The 20,545-nt window shown below is 47.2% G+C and overlaps 1 protein-coding gene across 4 annotated transcripts in view; it reads right to left on the bottom strand.

Moving 5' to 3' along the window:
• Window positions 1–3,385: 3,385 nt before the first annotated feature.
• NUP98 (nucleoporin 98 and 96 precursor) overlaps window positions 3,386–20,545 on the bottom strand; it is a 121,702-nt gene continuing 104,542 nt past the window's right edge. For all 4 annotated transcript variants that reach the window (XM_063950849.1, XM_063950850.1, XM_063950852.1 and 1 more), the window contains 13 exons: window positions 19,731–19,910; window positions 19,462–19,582; window positions 10,447–10,870; window positions 9,995–10,215; window positions 9,640–9,909; window positions 9,267–9,424; window positions 9,036–9,179; window positions 8,799–8,950; window positions 6,890–7,111; window positions 5,342–5,583; window positions 5,094–5,248; window positions 4,878–4,989; window positions 3,386–4,647 (listed from right to left, as the gene is read on the bottom strand). In XM_063950849.1, coding sequence (XP_063806919.1) covers window positions 4,436–4,647; window positions 4,878–4,989; window positions 5,094–5,248; window positions 5,342–5,583; window positions 6,890–7,111; window positions 8,799–8,950; window positions 9,036–9,179; window positions 9,267–9,424; window positions 9,640–9,909; window positions 9,995–10,215; window positions 10,447–10,870; window positions 19,462–19,582; window positions 19,731–19,910 — 2,613 coding nt within the window. In that variant the 3' untranslated portion in view covers window positions 3,386–4,435. The remainder of the gene's footprint in view (window positions 4,648–4,877; window positions 4,990–5,093; window positions 5,249–5,341; window positions 5,584–6,889; window positions 7,112–8,798; window positions 8,951–9,035; window positions 9,180–9,266; window positions 9,425–9,639; window positions 9,910–9,994; window positions 10,216–10,446; window positions 10,871–19,461; window positions 19,583–19,730; window positions 19,911–20,545) is intronic.

The following is a 20,545-nucleotide window of genomic DNA, read 5'->3' as shown; positions in this document are numbered from 1 at the left end:
GGGCTTCTCTGCAAGCACTGTCCAGCCTTTTCTGCAGGATGTCTGCTCTGGCTTGTAGCAGCTTCCACTATCCCGGACCCTGGCCTTTTGGAAGGGGTTTGTAGGGAAAAGAAACAGAGGAATCTGTAATATTGACGCACTAGCTAGAGGTGTTGTTAAAATATAACCTTTATTAGATATACATTAAATTGTATTATGAATCATTGATCCAGACTACAGTGAAACATAGAGTTAAAAAATTGACAATACTAACATGTATGTTTCCCACAGACTTCCACTAGATCAGAACCCTGTCAATATTACAGATTCCTCTGTTTCTTTTCCCTACAAATCCTAATGAATGTACACTGTAGTTGACAGTACCCCCTGCAAATATAGGATATTATTTATTATTTGAAAAGAGGGGCTCCTTCCTAATGGATGTGTGGTGATGAATCTCACACATCCATAAAACTTGGATATTGTATTGAGTGTGCAGATACTAAACCCATTTGTCCTTTTGGAAGGGGGAAAGGGATGTGGTAAAGTGAAAAAAATAAAATAATAAAAATAAATTCAAAATAAGTGTGGATGAGCCACACAAGCCTGTTGCTACTTCGAGCGCAGAAAAAACACTGAGGTACTCTGGGATATGGAGGGGTGGAGTGTTCTAAATTTAAATATTCAGTGCCCTGTTCCTGCGGAAGCTGTCCATATCCCAAGAGTACTCCAGTGACCCCTAATGGATGAAAAAGAAAGTAGATTTATCCGCGGTAGCTGTGGAAACCAGGTCCGCGAGACCTTCCCCAAATAAATCCTCACCTTTGTAAGGTAAGACTTCCATATGCTTCTTTGAGTCGGCATCACCCGTCCATTGGCAGGTCCACAGGGCTCTCCTAGCAGAAATCGCCATGGCGTTGGCTCTCGAACCTAGCAGACCAACGTCTCTCTGAGCGTCTCTCATATATAAGACAGCGTCTTTAATGTGACCTAACGTCAATAAAATGGTATCCTTATCTAGGGTATCAATGTCAGCTGACAAGGTATCTGTCCAAGCTGCTACCGCACTACAAACCCAAGCAGACGCTATTGCCGGTCTGAGCAAGGCACCCGTATGTGTTTAAATTGATTTAATGTAGTTTCCCGTCTGCGATCAGCAGGATCCTTGAGGGCTGCCGTGTCTGGAGACGGTAGCGCTACCTTTTTGGCAAAGCGCGTTAACGCCTTGTCCACCCTGGTTGAGGATTCCCACCGTAACCGGTCTTGCGCAGGGAAAGGATACGCCATAAGAATTCTTTTGGGAATCTGCAGTTTCTTGTCTGGAGTTTCCCAAGCCTTTTCAAATAACGCGTTCAGTTCATGAGACAGGGGAAAGGTTACCTCAGGTTTCTTTTCCTTAAACATGTGTACCCTCTTGTCAGGGACAGACTATCTGTGATATGTAAAACCTCCTTTATTGCAATAATCATATAATGAATACTTTTGGCCACCCTTGGGTGTAACCTCGCATCATCGTAGTCTACACTGGAGTTAGAATCCGTGTCGGTATCAGTGTCTGCTACTAGGGACAGGGGACGTTTCTGCGACCCTGAAGGGCCCTAACACACAGTCAAAGCCATGGATTGACTCCCTGCTGTTTCCCTGGACTCTGCTTTGTCCAATCTCTTATGTAATAAAGACGTTTGTATTTAAAACATTCCACATATCCAACCAATCAGGTGTCGGCGTTGCCGACGGAGACACCACAATCATCTGCTCCACCTCCTCCTTAGATGAGCCTTCCGCTTCAGACATGCCGACACACGCGTACCAACACCCCCACGCACTCAGGGATATATCTAAATGGAGACAGTTCCCCAATAAGGCTCTTTGGAGAGACAGCGAGAGTATGCCAACACACCCAGCGCCAACTGACACTGGAAATAAAATTCCCAGAAAAAACAGCGCTTTTATATAAATATATGCATATACACTCACTGCGCCAATTCTCTGCAGTGTGCTGTGGAGAAAATGGAGCTGGTTAGTGCTGGAGGATCAAGCTCCGCCCCCTCAGCGGCGGGCTTTGGTCCCGCTCAAATTTTCAATACTGGCGGGGGATTATTAAATATACTGCCTCCGCAGCCTATATACTTGTTAGCCAGTCCCTAGAGGTTGATTATTGCTGCCCAGAGCGCCCCCCGCCCCCCCCCCTCCCGCACTGCACCCATCAGTGCCTGCAGTGTGTGTTGTGTGGGGGAGCAATGGCGCGCAGCGTTACCTCAGAGAAGATCTGAAGTCTTCTGCCGCCTTTGAAGTCTTCTTTCTTCTCATACTCACCCGGCTTCTATCTTCCGGCTCTGCGAGGAGGATGGCGGCGCGGCTCTGGGACGAACGTCGAGGGTGAGACCTGCGTTCCGACTCCCTCTGGAGCTAATGGTGTCCAGTAGCCTAAGAAGCAGAGCCTATCAGTTAAGTAGGTCTGCTTCTCTCCCCTCAGTCCCACGATGCAGGGAGCCTGTTGCCAGCAGTGCTCCCTGAAAATAAAAAACCTAACAAAAGTCATTTTCAGAGAAACTCAGGAGAGCTCCCTGTAGTGCATCCAGTCTCCACTGGGCACAGGATCTAACTGAGGTCTGGAGGAGGGGTATAGAGGGAGGAGCCAGTGCACACCCATCTAAAGTTCTTTATAGTGCCCATGTCTCCTGCGGAGCCAGTCTAAACCCCCATGGTCCTTACAGAGTCCCCAGTATCCTCTAGGACGTAAGAGAAAAGAATTTACCAGTAGGTAATTAAAGTCCTATTTTTCTCTCGATATTGGCGGTAAGTAATCTATGACCGCTCTTCAGTTGAGCCAAGTTCCTTTGTAACATTTTCCCTACATATCTCAAACCCAGTTATCCGGTAATTCCTATTCACTGGATATTCTTTTCTTCGCTTCATGCAAAATGTTCTCCCATTTAGTTCTTGCAACAATCAGCCATCATTATTGGTTTTATTACTGTAATAAGTTCCTCCTGTATACAGGGTTGTGGAACAGCCTCTCATTTATCATCGCTAGACATCTGATCTCACCTTAAGGGTGGAGGACAACGGACACAGAACATCTCTCACATGGACCATTAGACTTTAGTCTAAAACACCTTCATCCTGGTCAACTTTGCTGCAAGCGTTTCCCACAGACTTCCACTAGATCAGAACCCTGTCTGCACAGCTGGCCGCATTGGAAACCTTCTTCTGGACGACTCCAGTATCCTCCATCTAGAACCCTGCAGCTACACGTGCGCTGCAGTTACAATTAAAATGGCTAAGATTTCCCAGCAACAACACAAAGCAGATTAAATTAGTCCCAGCGAATAAGTCGCATCCATTGCATTACATAAAGCAAGTCAGGCAAAAAAATTGAAAAAAAAAAAAAAACGAAAAAAAACAAAGTTGTAAAGATTTTATTAAAAAGTTTTCAGAAGACAAAAAAAAAAAAAACCTTTTATTCATAATTAGGACTCTTTATATGCTTTGAATAAAAACCTCATAACATGAATCATGCACAACACACTCTGATGCACACAAACGTCAGTCTGCATGGCAATACCAGGCTCTGGACGTCATCAGTCACCTTCATACGGCTGGCGGAGGGGAGTGCGGGAATAGGAGGCAAAGCTCTCAGGACTGTACACAAGTAACAAGAGTTTGAAGGGGGCAAAAAAAAAAAAAAAAGATAATCCCTTCCAGGGCACAAAGCGAGCGATCGCCAGCTCTTCAGTGCTTACGCAGCTTTATAGTGGGGCGCTGGACTTTCAGGGAAGAAAAAATAAAGTGGCAGATAGGATTAAAAGATATGGAACCCATTTCTCAGTGAATGTTTAGCAGAGGTGATATAAATACTGTAAATCCAACATAGACACAAGGTCTATTACAGCCAACGTTCCAGCAGGTACGCAGCAACCATAGAACTATAAAGACGACGAATAGGACTGAAAACCGCACCAAACACTCACAATCCGCACCCTAAAGCTGTGGAGCTAGACAAGTCACCGAGTCGCAGGAAGGCTAGGCTACTCAAATACCTCATACCGGGAAGGAACCTCTGAAAACTTTGGCAAAAGCAAAAAAGAGCTGCGAGGAAAGTATCAAACCCTGGCCACTAACAGAATTCCACGCCCCTTCGTAACTTTGTACATATGAATTATCCATACACAACGGCAGACTACTATGGAGTTCTAGATCTGAACTGTTAATCACACATCCATCAGTTATACTTTTAAAATAGTTTTGTTTTTTCACATTAGTTTCAACAATCTGTTTGCAAAAAGACATTATCGTTCTGGCAGAGTCCATTGATGGTCTCACGGTGTGGACCCAGAAGGGTCTTGCAGCAGTATAGTTGAGCCCTCCGAAGAGAAGTCCATTCAGTGGAGGTTTAGTGAAAACCATTGTAGACCAAGTACGCGTAATTCAGGCAGCAAGTGCACAAAAGAGTTTATTGGCCACCCACAGTAAGTTCTCTTAAGTAAGACTGAGTGAGGCTGCGCAGTTCTTCCAGGGCGTAGTCCTCTGGCATCGGGAGACGGCCTATGTGAGGTGCAAGCAGTCTGAGCGGGACCCGCTGGAGGTCTGAGGCATCATCCGAATCAGGGGAATGTTGTAAACGTAGGACCGCGCGGAGTATGTTCGCAACGCGTTTCGCCATTTCTGTAAATGAATAAAGTTGGTTAGAAACACAGGAGTGGTACTCTGTGAAACTGAAGCTAGTAGCGCAAATGATCCGATTATTGACGATAAGCTCTGCACACTATGGCCACTATCGGTCACCAAACCAAAATAGAAGACCTGACTTGCAGGAGGAAAAGGTCCACTAAAGCAGCAACCTTAAGAATTAACACTTACTCTCAAACACCCTCTTTTAGGGAGTTTCCGCTTACCAGACTGCGCCAGCCGATCCCTGGATGTGTAGCATTGGATGTGTTCCACCCTGTTGCAGACAGATGTCACCTTTGTGTGTAATCTCTCCAGCTCACACCCAGAACATTCTCGCTACAGGAGGAGAAACATTTACAAGTTTAGAAGACTCGCTGGAGAATGGTTGAGGACAGGTTTAGAGCTACAGGTAGATCGCAGGGCAGACGGAACCGCCTCACCTGTTGGATACTGTTAAGCATTTCTACGATGCTGATGAAATCCAGGTAAACCTGGCCAGCCGTGTCCCAGCCCTGAATGTGCACGCAATGTTCTGGCCGGGAGAGCTCGTCTAGGAAGCTGCGCAGGTATGAGTAGTTCTCATTGATGATGGCATCTTGAAGACACAAGTTATACATATTACCATCACACAGAGGTCCACACAAGGTTTCTGTGAAAGCAGAAAGTTCACAGGGCAGTTGGCCATTACCTGAAGCCAGGTGCCGGGCGACAAGTCTGTGGCACTGGTTCCAGTGGCCGGCTCTTAATAAATACAGAACCTCCTTGTGTTTGTCTCCGTCTCGCTTGGAACGGATTGCCTTTGCCTCGTGAATCCACTCGGCTGGGATGCAGAGCTTCTTTATCAGGAAATTTTCCTTCGCCAACGACTCTGGAGTCTCTTGCAGCACACAGTGCCGGTTCAGGAGCTCTCGGACAGCCGTCTCCCGAATACTAGAGGAAACAAAAACAGTCAAAAACAAAGAAGACATAAAAACATACAGAAAGCGATATTTATATTTCTACAGTAAATCCTTCTCTTTGTCCATTGGATGTAATGGGATGCAGAGCTGTGACAGGAGCTTCTGTACTCTAATATCAAAAACTGAAGCTACCCCCCAGTATATCCCTATTGGCCGTCAGGGACTCTGTCCTTTTTGGGTTTTGCTAGATAAACAAGTACAAAGAGAGCAAGTTGGAGAAGCAACGAACAATAGAGTGTAAAAGTGGAGAATTCAGTGTCCTCGCACCTTTTTGTAGCATCCGATAGGACACTGGAAAAAATCGTCCTCACGGGAGGTTTGGCAGTGTGGGCACCTCATCTCTAACAGAGTACTCTTCTTCTGGAGCAGAAGAGAGGGAAAGTGAAATCTGATTTTATTTCTTTTTACAACAGGGATGGGGATTCTTCGGGCCCTCCAGCTGTTGTTAAACTACACATACCAGCATGCCTTGCTGCAGTTTTGCTCTTTGGCCATGCTAAAGCTGTTGCAGGGCATGCTGGGATGTGTAGTTCAACAGCTGGAGGGACGAAGGTTCTCCATCCCTGTTTTACAACATGGAACAGTCTGGAGTCTCCGGGTCCTGATCTCTAGTGTGACAGCAAGTAACAGACTGACCGCAGCGTCCTGCTGGACTAAGACACGAGGACCCCTCAGGGTAAGAGCCTCTCACTACCTCGCCTTACTCTTGGGAGGAAAAGCCACAGGGGGCGACTCCTTCACAGACGAGGCTTCACACAGGAGCTGGTGATTTTATGGTCTAGAAGCAGGGGGTTGCAGCCACAATCTTCCACAATTGCAGCACACCTGAGGCAGAACCATGCACTGCGCATGCTAGGCCTCAAGTCTAAGCCATCTTGCTGGGTGCAGCTGATGTGAAGGCCAAAGTTTCTTAGTAATAAACAGATGTGCATGGCACCCGGCCCATCACCTCACATGCCGTGCACAGGGCATCCACCAATAGCGAGACATCTGGAGAAGGCAATCATTTTATCCACTGTACCCATTGTTAGCCCAATCCAAGACAGAGGGAAGTAAGGGGAGGATAGCTGTAGCTACTGGACCCAAGAAGGGGTGGCACTATAACGGACACAGAAATCCCACCACTAATGGCCGGCAGGGGTAAGGACAGATTGGGGGGGGAGGGGGTGGGCTGACTTTATCAACTTGTCCTCTATAACCAAACAATTCAGGATCACAGCGATGACCTCTATTTAAAGCAAAAACCACTGCAGTCCTTTCTGTGCTCAGAAACTTACATGGCGTTAGGAATGTGGAGCATCACAAATATGGCCCACTCCCAGAGACCCACATTTTCCAGCTGCGCGGCGTAATTGGCATGCAGGAGGCCTTGGCTTTGCTCGGAGAGGTGGGTGTAATTCAACGCTTGCAGAACCATCCACAGGTGCCAGCTGAGGCGGTAGTCCAGAGGGTCGACAGTCACACTCGTAGGGTCCAGGAGCTGGCGGAGATCGTAAGATCTGTAGAGAAGTCCCAGTGCAGAGCATTACTCCTATTGGCTTTAACAGCAATGTATCAAGGCAACACTACGTCAGGGCAGGAAGGCGCATATCCTAAGGGTCTACGTCCGGGCAGGAAGGCGCATATCCTAAGGGCCTACGTCCGGGCAGGAAGGCGCATATCCTAAGGGTCTACGTCCGGGCAGGAAGGCGCATATCCTAAGGGTCTACGTCCGGGCAGGAAGGCGCATATCCTAAGGGTCTACGTCCGGGCAGGAAGGCGCATATCCTAAGGGTCTACGTCCGGGCAGGAAGGCGCATATCCTAAGGGTCTACGTCCGGGCAGGAACCCACATATCCTAAGGGGCTACGTTTGGGCAGGAACCCGCATATCCTAAGGGTCTACGTCCGGGCAGGTACCCGCATATCCTAAGGGTCTACGTCCGGGCAGGAACCCGCATATCCTAAGGGTCTACGTCAGGGCAGGAACCCGCATATCCTAAGGGTCTACGTCAGGGCAGGAACCCGCATATCCTAAGGGGATATGTCAGGGCAGGAACTCGCATATCCTAAGGGGCTATGTCAGGGCAGGAACCCGCATTTTAAGGGTCTACGTCAGGGCAGGAACCCGCATATCCTAAGGGGATATGTCAGGGCAGGAACTCGCATATCCTAAGGGGCTATGTCAGGGCAGGAACCCGCATTTTAAGGGTCTACGTCAGGGCAGGAACCCGCTTCCTAAGGGTCTACGTCAGGGCAGGAACCCGCATCCTAAGGGTCTACGTCAGGGCAGGAACCCGCTTCCTAAGGTAACCATTCATTGTACTAATGAGAATATGTTTCAGGGATTATTTTAAGTATTAAAGAGCAGGCATACTGGAACACATCACATTTATGTCATTATTCTCCCAGCCACACTCCATTATACTTCAGATTTCCAAGGTAACCAAAGCCTCATCTCCAAATACAAAATGTCCGTCTTCCCTACGTCTGTAAAGTTTGCACTAAAAGCACCTGTGAATTCCCATGTGTAACAGACGCATAAACAAGGGCATGATATACTAAGTGCACGTGTAGTAGAATTATACCTATATCAAGTCTGCTATGTGCTGCTGCATCAAACGCCTCTACCCCGCGCTCCTGGCGCACGGATCTCTCCAGCGATAGACGCATGGACGCCTATGTGTACATGAACGTATGTAGAAATGCAGCTTCTATGCTGTGACATTGTGAAATCTCAAAAACGGTTCAACTACATTAGTTCTGTTACGTCTGCACTATGGGATACTCTTACACAATTTTGTTCTTGTGCATAAAAAACAAACAGCCAACATACAACTGACTGAAATGGACAATTAAATGGGTTCTGTTCAGAAATAGAACTAGGGCCTTCTAGAAGGTTGTATTTAACGGTTTCTTAAAGGAGTTTAATCTCATGTCTCCAAATTATTTCCCTATAGAGGGTGAGCTATGAGCAGGGCCCTCCGACTTCTGTCGGTTACGCCACGTTCTTGTTTTATTATTATGTTTGTTCCCCGTTGTAATACACACCAGAATATGCTGCCGCTATATATGTAACCAAGTAAATACGAGGTACAGACTGTGTAATTCTTGGCTGTCTTGCATATATTACACCTTTAATCATGGAGCGTTATACTACACAGATAGGACTCCACGCACACCGCTGACTGGAGAGGACGTCACACACCTGTCACTGTAGAGCTTCAAGAGGTGGAAGCAGACATCCCGCTTGAAGGAGGAGGAATAGACTTCTGCTGAGATTTTATTTAGGTGTAGACATGACCCCTCCAGATAGGCAGGCAGAGGGTAAGCTGCGTAACGTAGCCCTTCATCAGACTCCTAGCAAAGACAGAAGATCAGTAACCATCACCGTCCCCATAGCCAGCACTACAGATATCTATCTCCATCAATGGAGCCATCTTACCTGAAAAGCTTCTTCATACATTTGCAGGGCCTGCGCGATGGATTCTGTGGGTGGCAACATGTACCAGAGATGAATGGCCAGCGCTCGCTTCCAGTCCAGCTGTGAGCAGACGTTGATGCTCCTCTTATCTGAAGACTGCCACACCTAGCAGGAGACACAACCCGGTCACAAAACACAGCGCGATTCTGCATTTACCCAGCAGTAACCCCTGGTCCGGCAGCATATACTTACAGGGGTGCTGGACAACAGGGCGTACACCTTCAGTCTCTCCTCCTGGATGAACCGGTCCACGTGCAGCTTATTCCAGTCCACCAGTTGCATGGTCATCAGATCCCGCACAGGCTGACTGCCAACCAACTGGGATAGCAACATGGCAAGCCGGTGATCCCCTGCGCAGAAGGAGGAACAAGTCTCATGCAAGGAAGGAGAACGCGCTCCTCTTATAGCACGGATTATCCGGAGAGGAAAAGGCACAGAAGCTTCCGCTGATGCCCCGTCCGTGAACAAGGTACTGTTCAGCTATTGCATCCCTCTTTGGTAGCAATGAATGCCAGGGACATAACAGTACATCACAGCACCATCATGGAACCATGAAAGCACTCACCAGACTTCTGTGCTAGACGGCACGCCTCGCTGATGCGGCAGCCGGTCAGATAGCTGAAGACTGCCTGGATGGGCCGCTCGTGGCTGTGCAGAGCCACTTCCTCCTCAATGTTCTCTGCTGCCGTCTCAGCCAACCAATGTGAGAAGGCTTTCCTGCGCTGTAGTCTCTCCACGTACTCGTTGCTTTCCTCTAGCGAGGTCTCGAGTTCCTGCAGCTGACCCCACAGGGCTTTGCACATGGTCCATGTCAGGCACCATTGCGTCACCACAGCTGCAGAGGAAACAGGAGGAGGAGAAGAGTCAATGCAGAACGGCCGCAGCGGTCACAGGATCCTGCCTGAAAGAAATCCACTCACGCTCCAGGTCTGCAGAGTCCTCACAAACGTCACGGACCCATCCGGCATAGTCGTGAATGGCTGCGTAGCCGGGGTTTGGCACCAGACGGGGACACCGCTCTGGCTGCACCGTGCTGTTCTTCAGCTCTATCTCCAGGGGAATGAGGTAGGACTGCAGGTCTCTGCGCTTCTCTTCCAGGCTCAGCTTCTCTATGCGGACTTTAAACGGGGAATCTGCAAGACTGGAGGTACAGAAAGGGAATGATGGAGTAACAGCCCATGTCCGCTACAAGATACAGGCACCAGGCTATCGCTGACACAGATATGGACTCTATAAATTATATTAATGGCCTGACAACAGAACTACACATGCGTACATCACACTTTATATCCCAGAAGCAACATGCCTTTGCCGACAATGCTGCAGGACTATAGGGCCCCCAGCTTGTGTGCAGTTATAACCCTATACTCACGATTTAGCAGCGCTCGGCATGGGCAGGAACCCGTAATCCATAGTCTCCATGTTACCGTCGTCCTCCTGCTCACTGGACTCGCTCAGCACCCCCCCGTTATGAGCCAGAGTCCAGTTGGGACCCCACCCTACGCGGAACGACCTTCCCATGAACAACGCCATATCAATCAGCAGCTTGCAGCGTCCAGCAGAGACGGATTTCTCCAGAGGAACGAGGTCCTGCTGGCGGCAGGTTCCTACAGTTTTCAGCTGTATATCTGGGACAAGAGGAGGCTTAATGAAGGCAGAAGCCAGAGGGCCTAAGCTGTTCCATTCCGCCCCCGCGGAACTGTATGAGGGGAGTTTCGGGCTTTGAGAGCTGTGACGTGTGTCGCTTGGCTTGAGCAGGGTGCTTCCAGAAAACCTGGACTGCAGCAGCCCTCCAACTATGGATAAAAGGAGAAGCTGCACATTATTCACATAAACAGAATTATTATCTTTTATTTATAAAAGCAGCAGAGTTTCCACAGTATAGACCAGGCATTCCCAACCACGGTCCTCAAGGCACACTAACAGGGCAGGTTTTAGTGATATCCAGGGAGCAGCACAGATGGTTAAATCAAAATAACTGAGGTGCTAATAAAGTCACCTGTGCTCAAGCCTGGATAGCACTAAAACCTGCACTGTTGGTGTGTCTTGAGGACCGTGGTTGGGAATGCCTGGTATAGAGAATATAGAGACCTAACAGTTACTATTGCAGACAAACCCCAGACGTAGTCTTATTATCAATTCTGTAAAGTGTTCTGCATGAACAGCTTGAACTTGTATCATTCAGAAGTGCAATAAAAGGAAAAGGAGAAGAGGGGAAACGGTTGCACTGGAAAAGGTTGTGTCTATCTTATATAACTATGTATGGAGAAAATAAGATTTTAAACCTACCGGTAAATCTTTTTCTCCTAGTCCGTAGAGGATGCTGGGGACTCCGTAAGGACCATGGGGTATAGACGGGTTCCGCAGGAGACATGGGCACTCTAAGACTTTAGATGGGTGTGAACTGGCTCCTCCCTCTATGCCCCTCCTCCAGACCTCAGTTAAAGAACTGTGCCCAGAGGAGACGGACAGTACGAGGAAATGATTTTTGTTAATCTAAGGGCAAGATTCATACCATCCACACCGTATAACCTGGAACATACGCAACCAGTTAACAGTATGAACAAAACAGCATCAGCCAAAGACTGATCTCAACTGTAACATAACCCTTATGTAAGCAACAACTATATACAAGCCTTGCAGAAATAGTCCGCACTGGGACGGGCGCCCAGCATCCTCTACGGACTAGGAGAAAAAGATTTACCGGTAGGTTTAAAATCTTATTTTCTCTTACGTCCTAGAGGATGCTGGGGACTCCATAAGGACCATGGGGATTATACCAAAGCTCCATACCGGGCAGGAGTGTGCAGATGACTCTGCAGCACCGATTGAGCAAACATGAGGTCCTCATCAGCCAGGGTATCAAACTTGTAGAATTTTGCAAAAGTGTTTGAACCCGACCAAGTAGCCGCTCGGCAAAGCTGTAATGCCAAGACGCCTCGTGCAGCCGCCCAAGAAGAGCCCACCTTCCTAGTGGAATGGGCCTTTACAGAATTTGGTAACGGCAATTCAGCCGTAGAATGAGCCTGCTGAATCGTGTTACAGATCCAGAGAGCAATAGTCTGCTTAGAAGCAGGAGTGCCAACTTTGTTGGCTGCATACAGGACAAACAGTGCCTCTGTTTTCCTAACACAAGCCGTCCTGGCTACATAAATTTTTAAGACCCTGACTACATCAAGGGACTTGGAATCCTCCAAGTCCCCCGTAGCCACAGGCACCACAATAGGTTGGTTCATATGAAACGACGACACCACCTTAGGTAGAAATTGAGGACGAGTCCTCAACTCTGCTCGATCCTCATGGAAAATCAGATCGGGGCTGTTGTGAGACAAAGCCGCCAATTTAGACACCCTCCTCGCAGATGCCAAGGCCAACAACATGACCACTTTCCAAGTGAGAAATTTTAATTCAACCGTTTGAAGGAGGTTCAAACCAGTGTGATTTAAGGTCCCACGGTGCCACAAAAGGAGGTTGGATGTGCAGCACTCCCTGTACAAAAGTCTGGACTTCTGGGAGAGAAGCCAATTCCTTCTGAAAGAATATAGATAAGGCCGAAATCTGCACCTTAATGGAGCCTAACTTACGGCCCATATTCACTCCTGTCTGTAGAAAGTGGAGAAAACGACCCAGCTGAAAATCTTCCGTAGGAGCATTCTTGGCTTCACACGAAGATACATATTTCCTCCAGATACGGTGATAATGCTTCGCCGTTACCTCCTTCCTAGCTCTGATTAGAGTAGGGATGACTTCCCCCGGAATACCTTTCCTAGCTAGGATTTGGTGTTCAACCGCCATGCCGTCAAGCGGTAAGTCTTGAAACACAGAGGGCCCCTGTTGTAACAGGTCCTCCCTGGGAGGAAGAGGCCACGGGGATCTTCTGTGAGCATTTCCTGAAGATCTGAATACCAGACCCTTTGAGGCCAATCTGGAACAATGAGAATTGTCTGCACTCTTGTTCGTCTTATGATTCTCAATATTTTTGAGATGAGTGGCAGTGGAGGAAACACACAGACCTACTGAAACACCCACGGTGTCACTAGGGCGTCCACCGCCACTGCCTGAGGGTCCCTCGACCTGGAACAATACGTCCAAAGCTTTTTGTTGAGGCGTGACGCCATCATGTCCATTTGAGGAAGTCCCCAACAACTTGTTACCTCTGCAAAGACTTCTTGATGAAGTCCCCACTCTCCTGGATGGAGATCGTGTCTGCTGAGGAAGTCTGCTTCCCAGTTGTCTACTCCCGGAATGAAGACTGCTGACAGAGCGCTTACATGATTTTCCGCCCAGCGAAGAATCCTGGCTGCTTCTGCCATTGCTGCTCTGCTCCTTGTCCTGCCTTGGCGGTTTACATGTGCCACTGCTGTGACGTTGTCTGACTGAATCAGAACGGGTAGGTTGCGAAGACGACTCTCCGCTTGTTGTAGGCCGTTGTATATGGCCCTTAATTCCAGCACATTGATGTGTAGACAAGCCTCCTGGCTTGACCATATTCCCTGAAAATTTCTCCCTTGCGTGACTGCTCTCCATCCTCGGAGGCTCGCGTCCGCGGTCACAAGAACCCAATCTTGAATGCCGAAACTGCGACCCTCTAGAAGGTGAGCACTCTGAAGCCACCACAGGAGAGATACCCTGGCCCTGGGGGACAGGCTTATCCTCCGATGCATTTGTAGATGGGACCCTGACCACTTGTCCATAAGGTCCCACTGAAAAGTTCTCGCATGGAACCTGCCGAACGGAATGGCCTCGTAGGCCGCCACCATCTTTCCCAATACTCGAGTGCATTGATGAACTGACACTCTTTTTGGTTTTAGCAGGTCCTTGACCATGTTCTGGAGTTCCTGGGCTTTTTCCATTGGGAGAAAAACCCTCTTTTTTTCCCCCGTGTCCAGAACCATGCCCAAAAATGCCAACCGAGTCGTCGGGACCAACTGCGACTTTGGCAGATTTAGAATCCAGCCGTGTTGTTGTAGTACTCTCAGGGAGAGAGACACGCTTTTCAGTAACTGATCTCTTGATCTGGCCTTTATCAGGAGATCGTCCAAGTATGGGATAATTGTGACTCTCCTTGCTTTCGCAGGAGCACCATCATTTCCACCATTACCTTGGTGAAAATTCTCAGGGCCGTGGAAGCCCAAACGGCAACGTCTGAAACTGGTAATGACAATCCTGTACAGCAAATCTCAGGTACGCTTGATGAGGCGGATATATGGGGACATGAAGGTATGCATCCTTTATGTCTAGTGACACCATAAAATCCCCCCCTTCCAGGCTGGAGATCACTGCCCGGAGAGATTCCATCTTGAATTTGAACCTTATAAAATATAGGTTCAGGGATTTTAGATTCAGAATTGGCCTGACTGAGCCATCCGGCTTCGGGACCACAAATAGGGTTGAATAAAACCCTTTTCCCTGTTGCACTAGGGGAACCTTTAAAATCACCTGCTGTTGACACAGCTTTTGTATGGCAGCTGAAACTATTTCCCTCTCTGGGGGAGAAGCTGGCAAGGCCGATTTGAAAAATCGGCGTGGAGGCACCTTTTCGAACTCCAGTTTGTAGCCTTGGGATACAATTTCGACCACCCAAGGATCCAAATCCGACTGAACCCAGACTTGGCTGAAGAGCCGAAGACGTGCCCCCACCGGTGCGGACTCCCTCAGCTAAGCCCCAGCGTCATGCTGTGGATTTTGTAGAGGCCGGGGAGGATTTTTGTTCCTGGGCGTAGCTGGTGTTCTTTTCCCTCTACCTCTAGCGAGGAAGGAAAAGCCCCGACCCTTCCTGAACTTATGCGACCGAAAGGACTGCATCTGGTATTGAGGTGTTTTCTTTTGCTGTGGGGGAACATATGGCAAAAAAGACTTACCCACGTTAGCTGTGGAAACCAGGTCCGAGAGGCCCTCCCCAAATAAAACTTCACCTTTGTAAGGTAAAGCCTCCATATGTCTCTTTGAATCAGCATCACCTGTCCATTGACGGGTCCACAGGGACCTTCTAGCAGAAACTGCCATGGCATTGGCTCTTGAACCCAACAGCCCTATATCTCTCGCAGCCTCTCTCATATACAACGCTGCGTCCTTAATGTGACCCAAGGTCAACAAAATACTATCTTTATCTAGGGTGTCAATGTCAGATGACAAGTTATCTGTCCACGCTGCAACTGCGCTACCCACCCATGCCGACGCTACTGAAGGTCTGAGCAGGGCACTCGTATGCGTATAAATTGATTTTAAGGTAGTTTCCTGCCTGCGATCCGCAGGATCCTTGAGGGCTGCAGTGTCCGGGGACGGTAGTGCAACCTTTTTGGACAAGCGCGTTAAGGCCTTGTCCACCGTGGGCGAGGATTCCCACCGTTACCTATCCTTTGAGGGGAAAGGATACGCCATAATAATTCTCTTGGGAACCTGCAGTCTCTTGTCTGGAGTTTTCCAAGCCTTTTCAAATAAAGCGTTCAGCTCATGAGATGGGGGAAACGTTACCTCTGGTTTCTTTTCCTTAAACATGCAGACCCTCGTGTCAGGGACAGCGGGGTCCTCCGTGATATGCAAAACATCTTTTATTGCAATAATCATATATTGAATACTCTTGGCCACCCTTGGGTGTAACCTTGCATCATCATAGTCGACATATCTGACAGTCATGCATTTGTTTTCAATCAGTATAAACTATAATTAGTTTACCGATTAACTGTACTCCTTGTGTTGACAAAAGACTAAAATTGATAGGTCTGTTAGTATACTCAGTGCAGCACTGTGCAATATAATGAATAAACAAACTTTTGGAATTTTATTAATGCATCAAAGCTTGATGACGTACTCGTAGCAATGAAATGTTACTTAATGAGTTCATGTAATTATGTGTATTGGGGATCACTTTAATGCTAAATTGCTACAAGCTTAGGAGATAGTGTTTTCTCTGATTGCAGAATTGTTACAAGCCTATACAAGGTTAATTTACCAAGTGATTGATTCTGTAGACCTATTGCTGGAAAACTTTTTTTGCAACATTGTTTCTCTCATATCTTTATGTGATAACTAACTGATTTTGCAGACTTTCTGCTGGAGTATTTTCTGCAACACTGTTTCTTTATATCTTTATGTGAGAGATTGGGACCTTCCTGCCAACAATTATTTATCATTTAAGGTACTCTAGATATTTATGATTTTGCTAAATCACCACGAGATGCCACCTCTGCCTAAATACCTCATCTGAATTACCAGCATATGTTGATTGATAAATGCTCAGGATATAATTTAATCAGAAAAAGTGTGTGAATATCAATTGATCTCCTGTATATGAAAATCACTGTATTATTCTTATGCACTTTGGCATAGGAGAATAAGAGGAGATCAGTTATAATATTTTGAATATTATTTGAATGAATTAGTTCAAACAAATTATACATTTCTGATTATCTGTTAGAGCTCTATCTCTTCTCAGCACTCTCTCATCTGGCTGATAGCTGTGCTGGCAAGGGTTCTGCCCTTCCCAGCGTACATTTGGCTATCACAACAGAAAGCAGAAGTGCTCCTTTCTTCCTTCTGCCTTAATCCTAAGTGGAGGTAGATCAACCAATTTATGACCTTCGCCTATCAAAAACTGGTGATGGTTCTCTTTTCCAACACTCTCTCATCTGGAAAAGCCTGGGGCCAATTTATCCAGTGACGTATAGCAGGCAGAGTACAGACAGCAGAAGTGGGTTCTCTCTTCTTTCATATGTCATCTTCATCATTCAAGGTCGTACTATCCTGAGAGTAGCCCGATCTTCTATCTCGGAAGCTGATAGGATAGACCTGGTTAGTACTTTGAAGGGGGACCGCTTAGGAATACCAGGCACTGTGGATATCACCAAGATGATCACCTATATCTTCATGTGAAAACACTGGTGGGGCAGTTCTAATCTGCTCACTCTCACTCATCTAATTTATATTTCACCTTTCTCTCTTCTATTTTTGATTAATAGATATTTAATATGTTTGGACCACATAGGTCGATATTTTAATGGGATAAAATAAAAGCCAAGTTTTAGATTATTCATCATCATATCATTTCACTACAACTGATTAATTATCATTACCATTTTCAAATAAGAGTGCTCCCGAAAAGGATTTCTTTTGTCTTGTCTCCTTTTCTTTATATGTAGTTAATCTACAAAAGTTTTTTTGGGAGCACCACCAATAAATAAGGTGCTTTTAAAGGATTTGAATATTGGCACCGTTTATATTGGTCATTTTCAGATTTTTCTATATTTAAATGTGGATTTACTGTACACAGCTAGTGCGGAACTGACAAACCATTTTTTCATCATCATAGTCAACACTGGAGTCGGAATCCGTGTCGGTATCAGTGTTTGCAATTTGGGAAAAGGGACGTTTATGGGACCCTGAGGGGTCTTGTGACACAGCCCAAATCATGGATTGACTCCCCGCTTTTTCCTTGGACTGCTTTGTCCAATCTCTTATGTATAAGGTCACATTAGCATTTAAAACATTCCACATATCCAACCAATCAGGTGTTGGCTGTGCCGACGGAGACACCACCACCATCTGCTCTTCATCCTCCCTCGACGAGCCTTCCGCTTCAGACATGTCGACAAACACGTACTGACACCCCCACACACACTGGGATATACGAATATGGGGACAGCCCCCCAATAAGGCCCTTTGGAGAGAGAGAGAGAGAGTATGCCAGCACACACCCAGCGCCCCTAGATACTGAAAACAAAGTCCCAGCCTGTACAGCGCTAATATATATATACACCAGCGAAGAATCCTGGCTGCTTCTGCCATTGCATGTAAGCCCCGAAACGTCGGCTTTTTGTAACTTTCTTTGAATACAACTTTGTTTGCTTCACTAAAATCCTCGAGTGCCGCTGTTTTTTCTGGATTTCTACGTTGTTACTACAGAAGGCACCGGGGTACCCTCACGCCAGACAGGAGAGTGCCAGTCCCATTTGGGATATATATATATATATATATATATATATATATATATATATATATATATATATATTATATATATATATATATATATATATATTATATATATATATATAAAAAATTGCACCAAACAAATGTGCCCCCCCCCCCCTCGTTTTTTGTCCCCTGTTACTTGTTCAGCAGGGGAGAGTCCGGGAGCAGCTTCTCTGCAGCATGCTGTGGAGAAAATGGCGCTGGTTAGTGCTGGAGGATCAAGCCCCACCCCCTCGATGGCGGGCTTCGGTCCCGCTAATTTTTTTATACTGGCGGGGTTTTTATAATATACTGCCTCCGCAGTATCTAATAATGGTGCCAGTTTTAAGTGAGGTAATTCTTGCTGCCCAGGGCACCCCACCTGCGCCCTGCACCCTTGCTGTGCCTTGTGTGTGTGTGTGTGTGTTGGAGCAATGGCGCGCTGCGCGGTACCTCTCTAAAGAACTGAAGTCTTCTGCCGCCTTTGACGTCTTCTTACTTCATATGCTTACCCGGCTTCTATCTTCCGGCTCTGTGAGGACGACAGCGACGCGGCTCCGGGACGAACAGCGAGGATGACACCTGTGTTCCGACCCTCTGGAGCTAATGGTGTCCAGTAGCCTAAGAAGCAGAGCCCATCAGTCCAGGAAAGTGGGTCTGCTTCTCTCCCCTCAGTCCCACGAGGCAGGGAGCCTGTTGCCAGCAGTGATCCCTGAAAATAAAAAACCTAACAAAAAAGTATTTTCAGAGAAACTCAGTAGAGCTCCCCTGCAGTGCACCCAGTCTCCTCTGGGCACAGGATCTAACGGAGGTCTGGAGGAGGAGCATAGAGGGAGGAGCCAGTTCACACCCATCTAAAGTCTTAGAGTGCCCATGTCTCCTGTGGAACCCGTCTATACCCCATGGTCCTTACGGATGCCCCAGCATCCTCTAGGACGTAAGAGAAATATGAAATGGACTACCCCAAATCTTAATCCTGTATCAATTAGTCATACAGTTTGTGGGGGTGCTACCACAGATCATGTAAGAGTACATTAGGGATGAAAAAGAAAAAAGGATCTGTTTCTGGTGCACTTACTAAAGAGTTTAATAAAATGTAACTTTTAATTAATTCCTTAAAATAAACTCAGTAGTGCTCTTGGTAAAATAATGGAAAATTCCCCACATCACCTCTAAACAGAAGGGAGGGCTTTTCCTAGATCGGAATCCCAGTGGGGGAAGGGGGCGCGATGCACGACACTAAACCATCGCTATAATCAGCACAGCCAGGAGCCTGGGCATTTAAAAATGTCCATAGAAATTCAAAATCCCTTTAAAAGAAAGGGGAGGAGCTTAAAGAGAGTATCCAGTGTCCAACGGGCTCAGAGATGAGGAAATCATTCTATGATCCTCTAGGCAGACATGGGAACTTGGGGAAGAACATACGGTTGCTGGGACTTACCACCGGGAGATCGGGGAGACTGCGATGAAGAGTGCAGTAGACGAGGAAACCGGTTCTCCTGGAAAATGAAGTTGGCAATATCACCGCCATCCTCCTCCATTAGAAGAGACGCTTTCATCACCTGTGGGATATAAACAGTAAGTAGTGATGTAGAGATGATGGTGTGAGCAGGGAAGAGGCCACCACTATATAGACATGTAACTGTGCAGCTGACACAGACTGTAGCGGGGAAGGAAAGCCAGTTACTGTACCATGAGCAGATGACTGACCTGTAGCGCGTGCGGATTCACCCCCAGGGAAGACGCAATGTGCGATGACGCAGAAACCAGCTCCTGCTCTTCCATGACATCGTGCTCCTCAAAGGCGGAATCCAGGGCCTGGTCCTGAGTGATATCTGCCATGTCGCTGTCCATCTCCAGAGCATGTCCCAACTGCTCCATTCCTGGGCTCTGACCGGCAGCAAGAGGAGAGGAGAAAGGTTACTGCCCTGAATGCAGACGGGACACGTACACAAGCGGTTCTTGTATCACAGGTGTGGTCCGATATGGCTTTTTATTTGCCAATTTACCCTACGCACTCTCTAGGCGCAAGCACTGAAAGCAACGACATGTGCAAAAGTCAAAGTTCAACCAACTACCACCCCATAGGTTACATAAATAACCTCTCAAGTACTCCTAAATACAGCTCAGTTCTACCCTTATTAATGTGTGTGTGGGTGGGTGTGGATGGGGGGGTGGGGGGAGAAAGAGGTCGGTCAGACTTACATTCTGCACATCACATCTGAAGACAACCTCTTACACCAATCATGAGCACACATGGAAATCACTGAGCACCAGTGCAGATGATAGGGTGATCTCAGGATGACCCCATCCCGAGTTCCGCAGCGTGACATTCGTCGCCCGTCAAACAGCGGCTATAAAGTGTAATCTGTGTCAGTACGGAGACAAATGACTGTGCACCAATTATAAGGAGGTCTCGGCGCATAATCCCACCACACAGAACCATTTGTCTGACCAAGGACATTTCTTTACAGTAATCCAGAAGACGGACGTTCTAACACCAATTAACAGCCACCTCACTGCTC

Source organism: Pseudophryne corroboree, chromosome 2, assembly GCF_028390025.1.
Source record: "Pseudophryne corroboree isolate aPseCor3 chromosome 2, aPseCor3.hap2, whole genome shotgun sequence".
In the NCBI taxonomy this organism is placed as follows: Eukaryota; Metazoa; Chordata; class Amphibia; order Anura; family Myobatrachidae; genus Pseudophryne; species Pseudophryne corroboree.
Note: the sequence above shows the minus strand (reverse complement) of the source record. Positions and strands in the feature narration are given on the sequence as shown.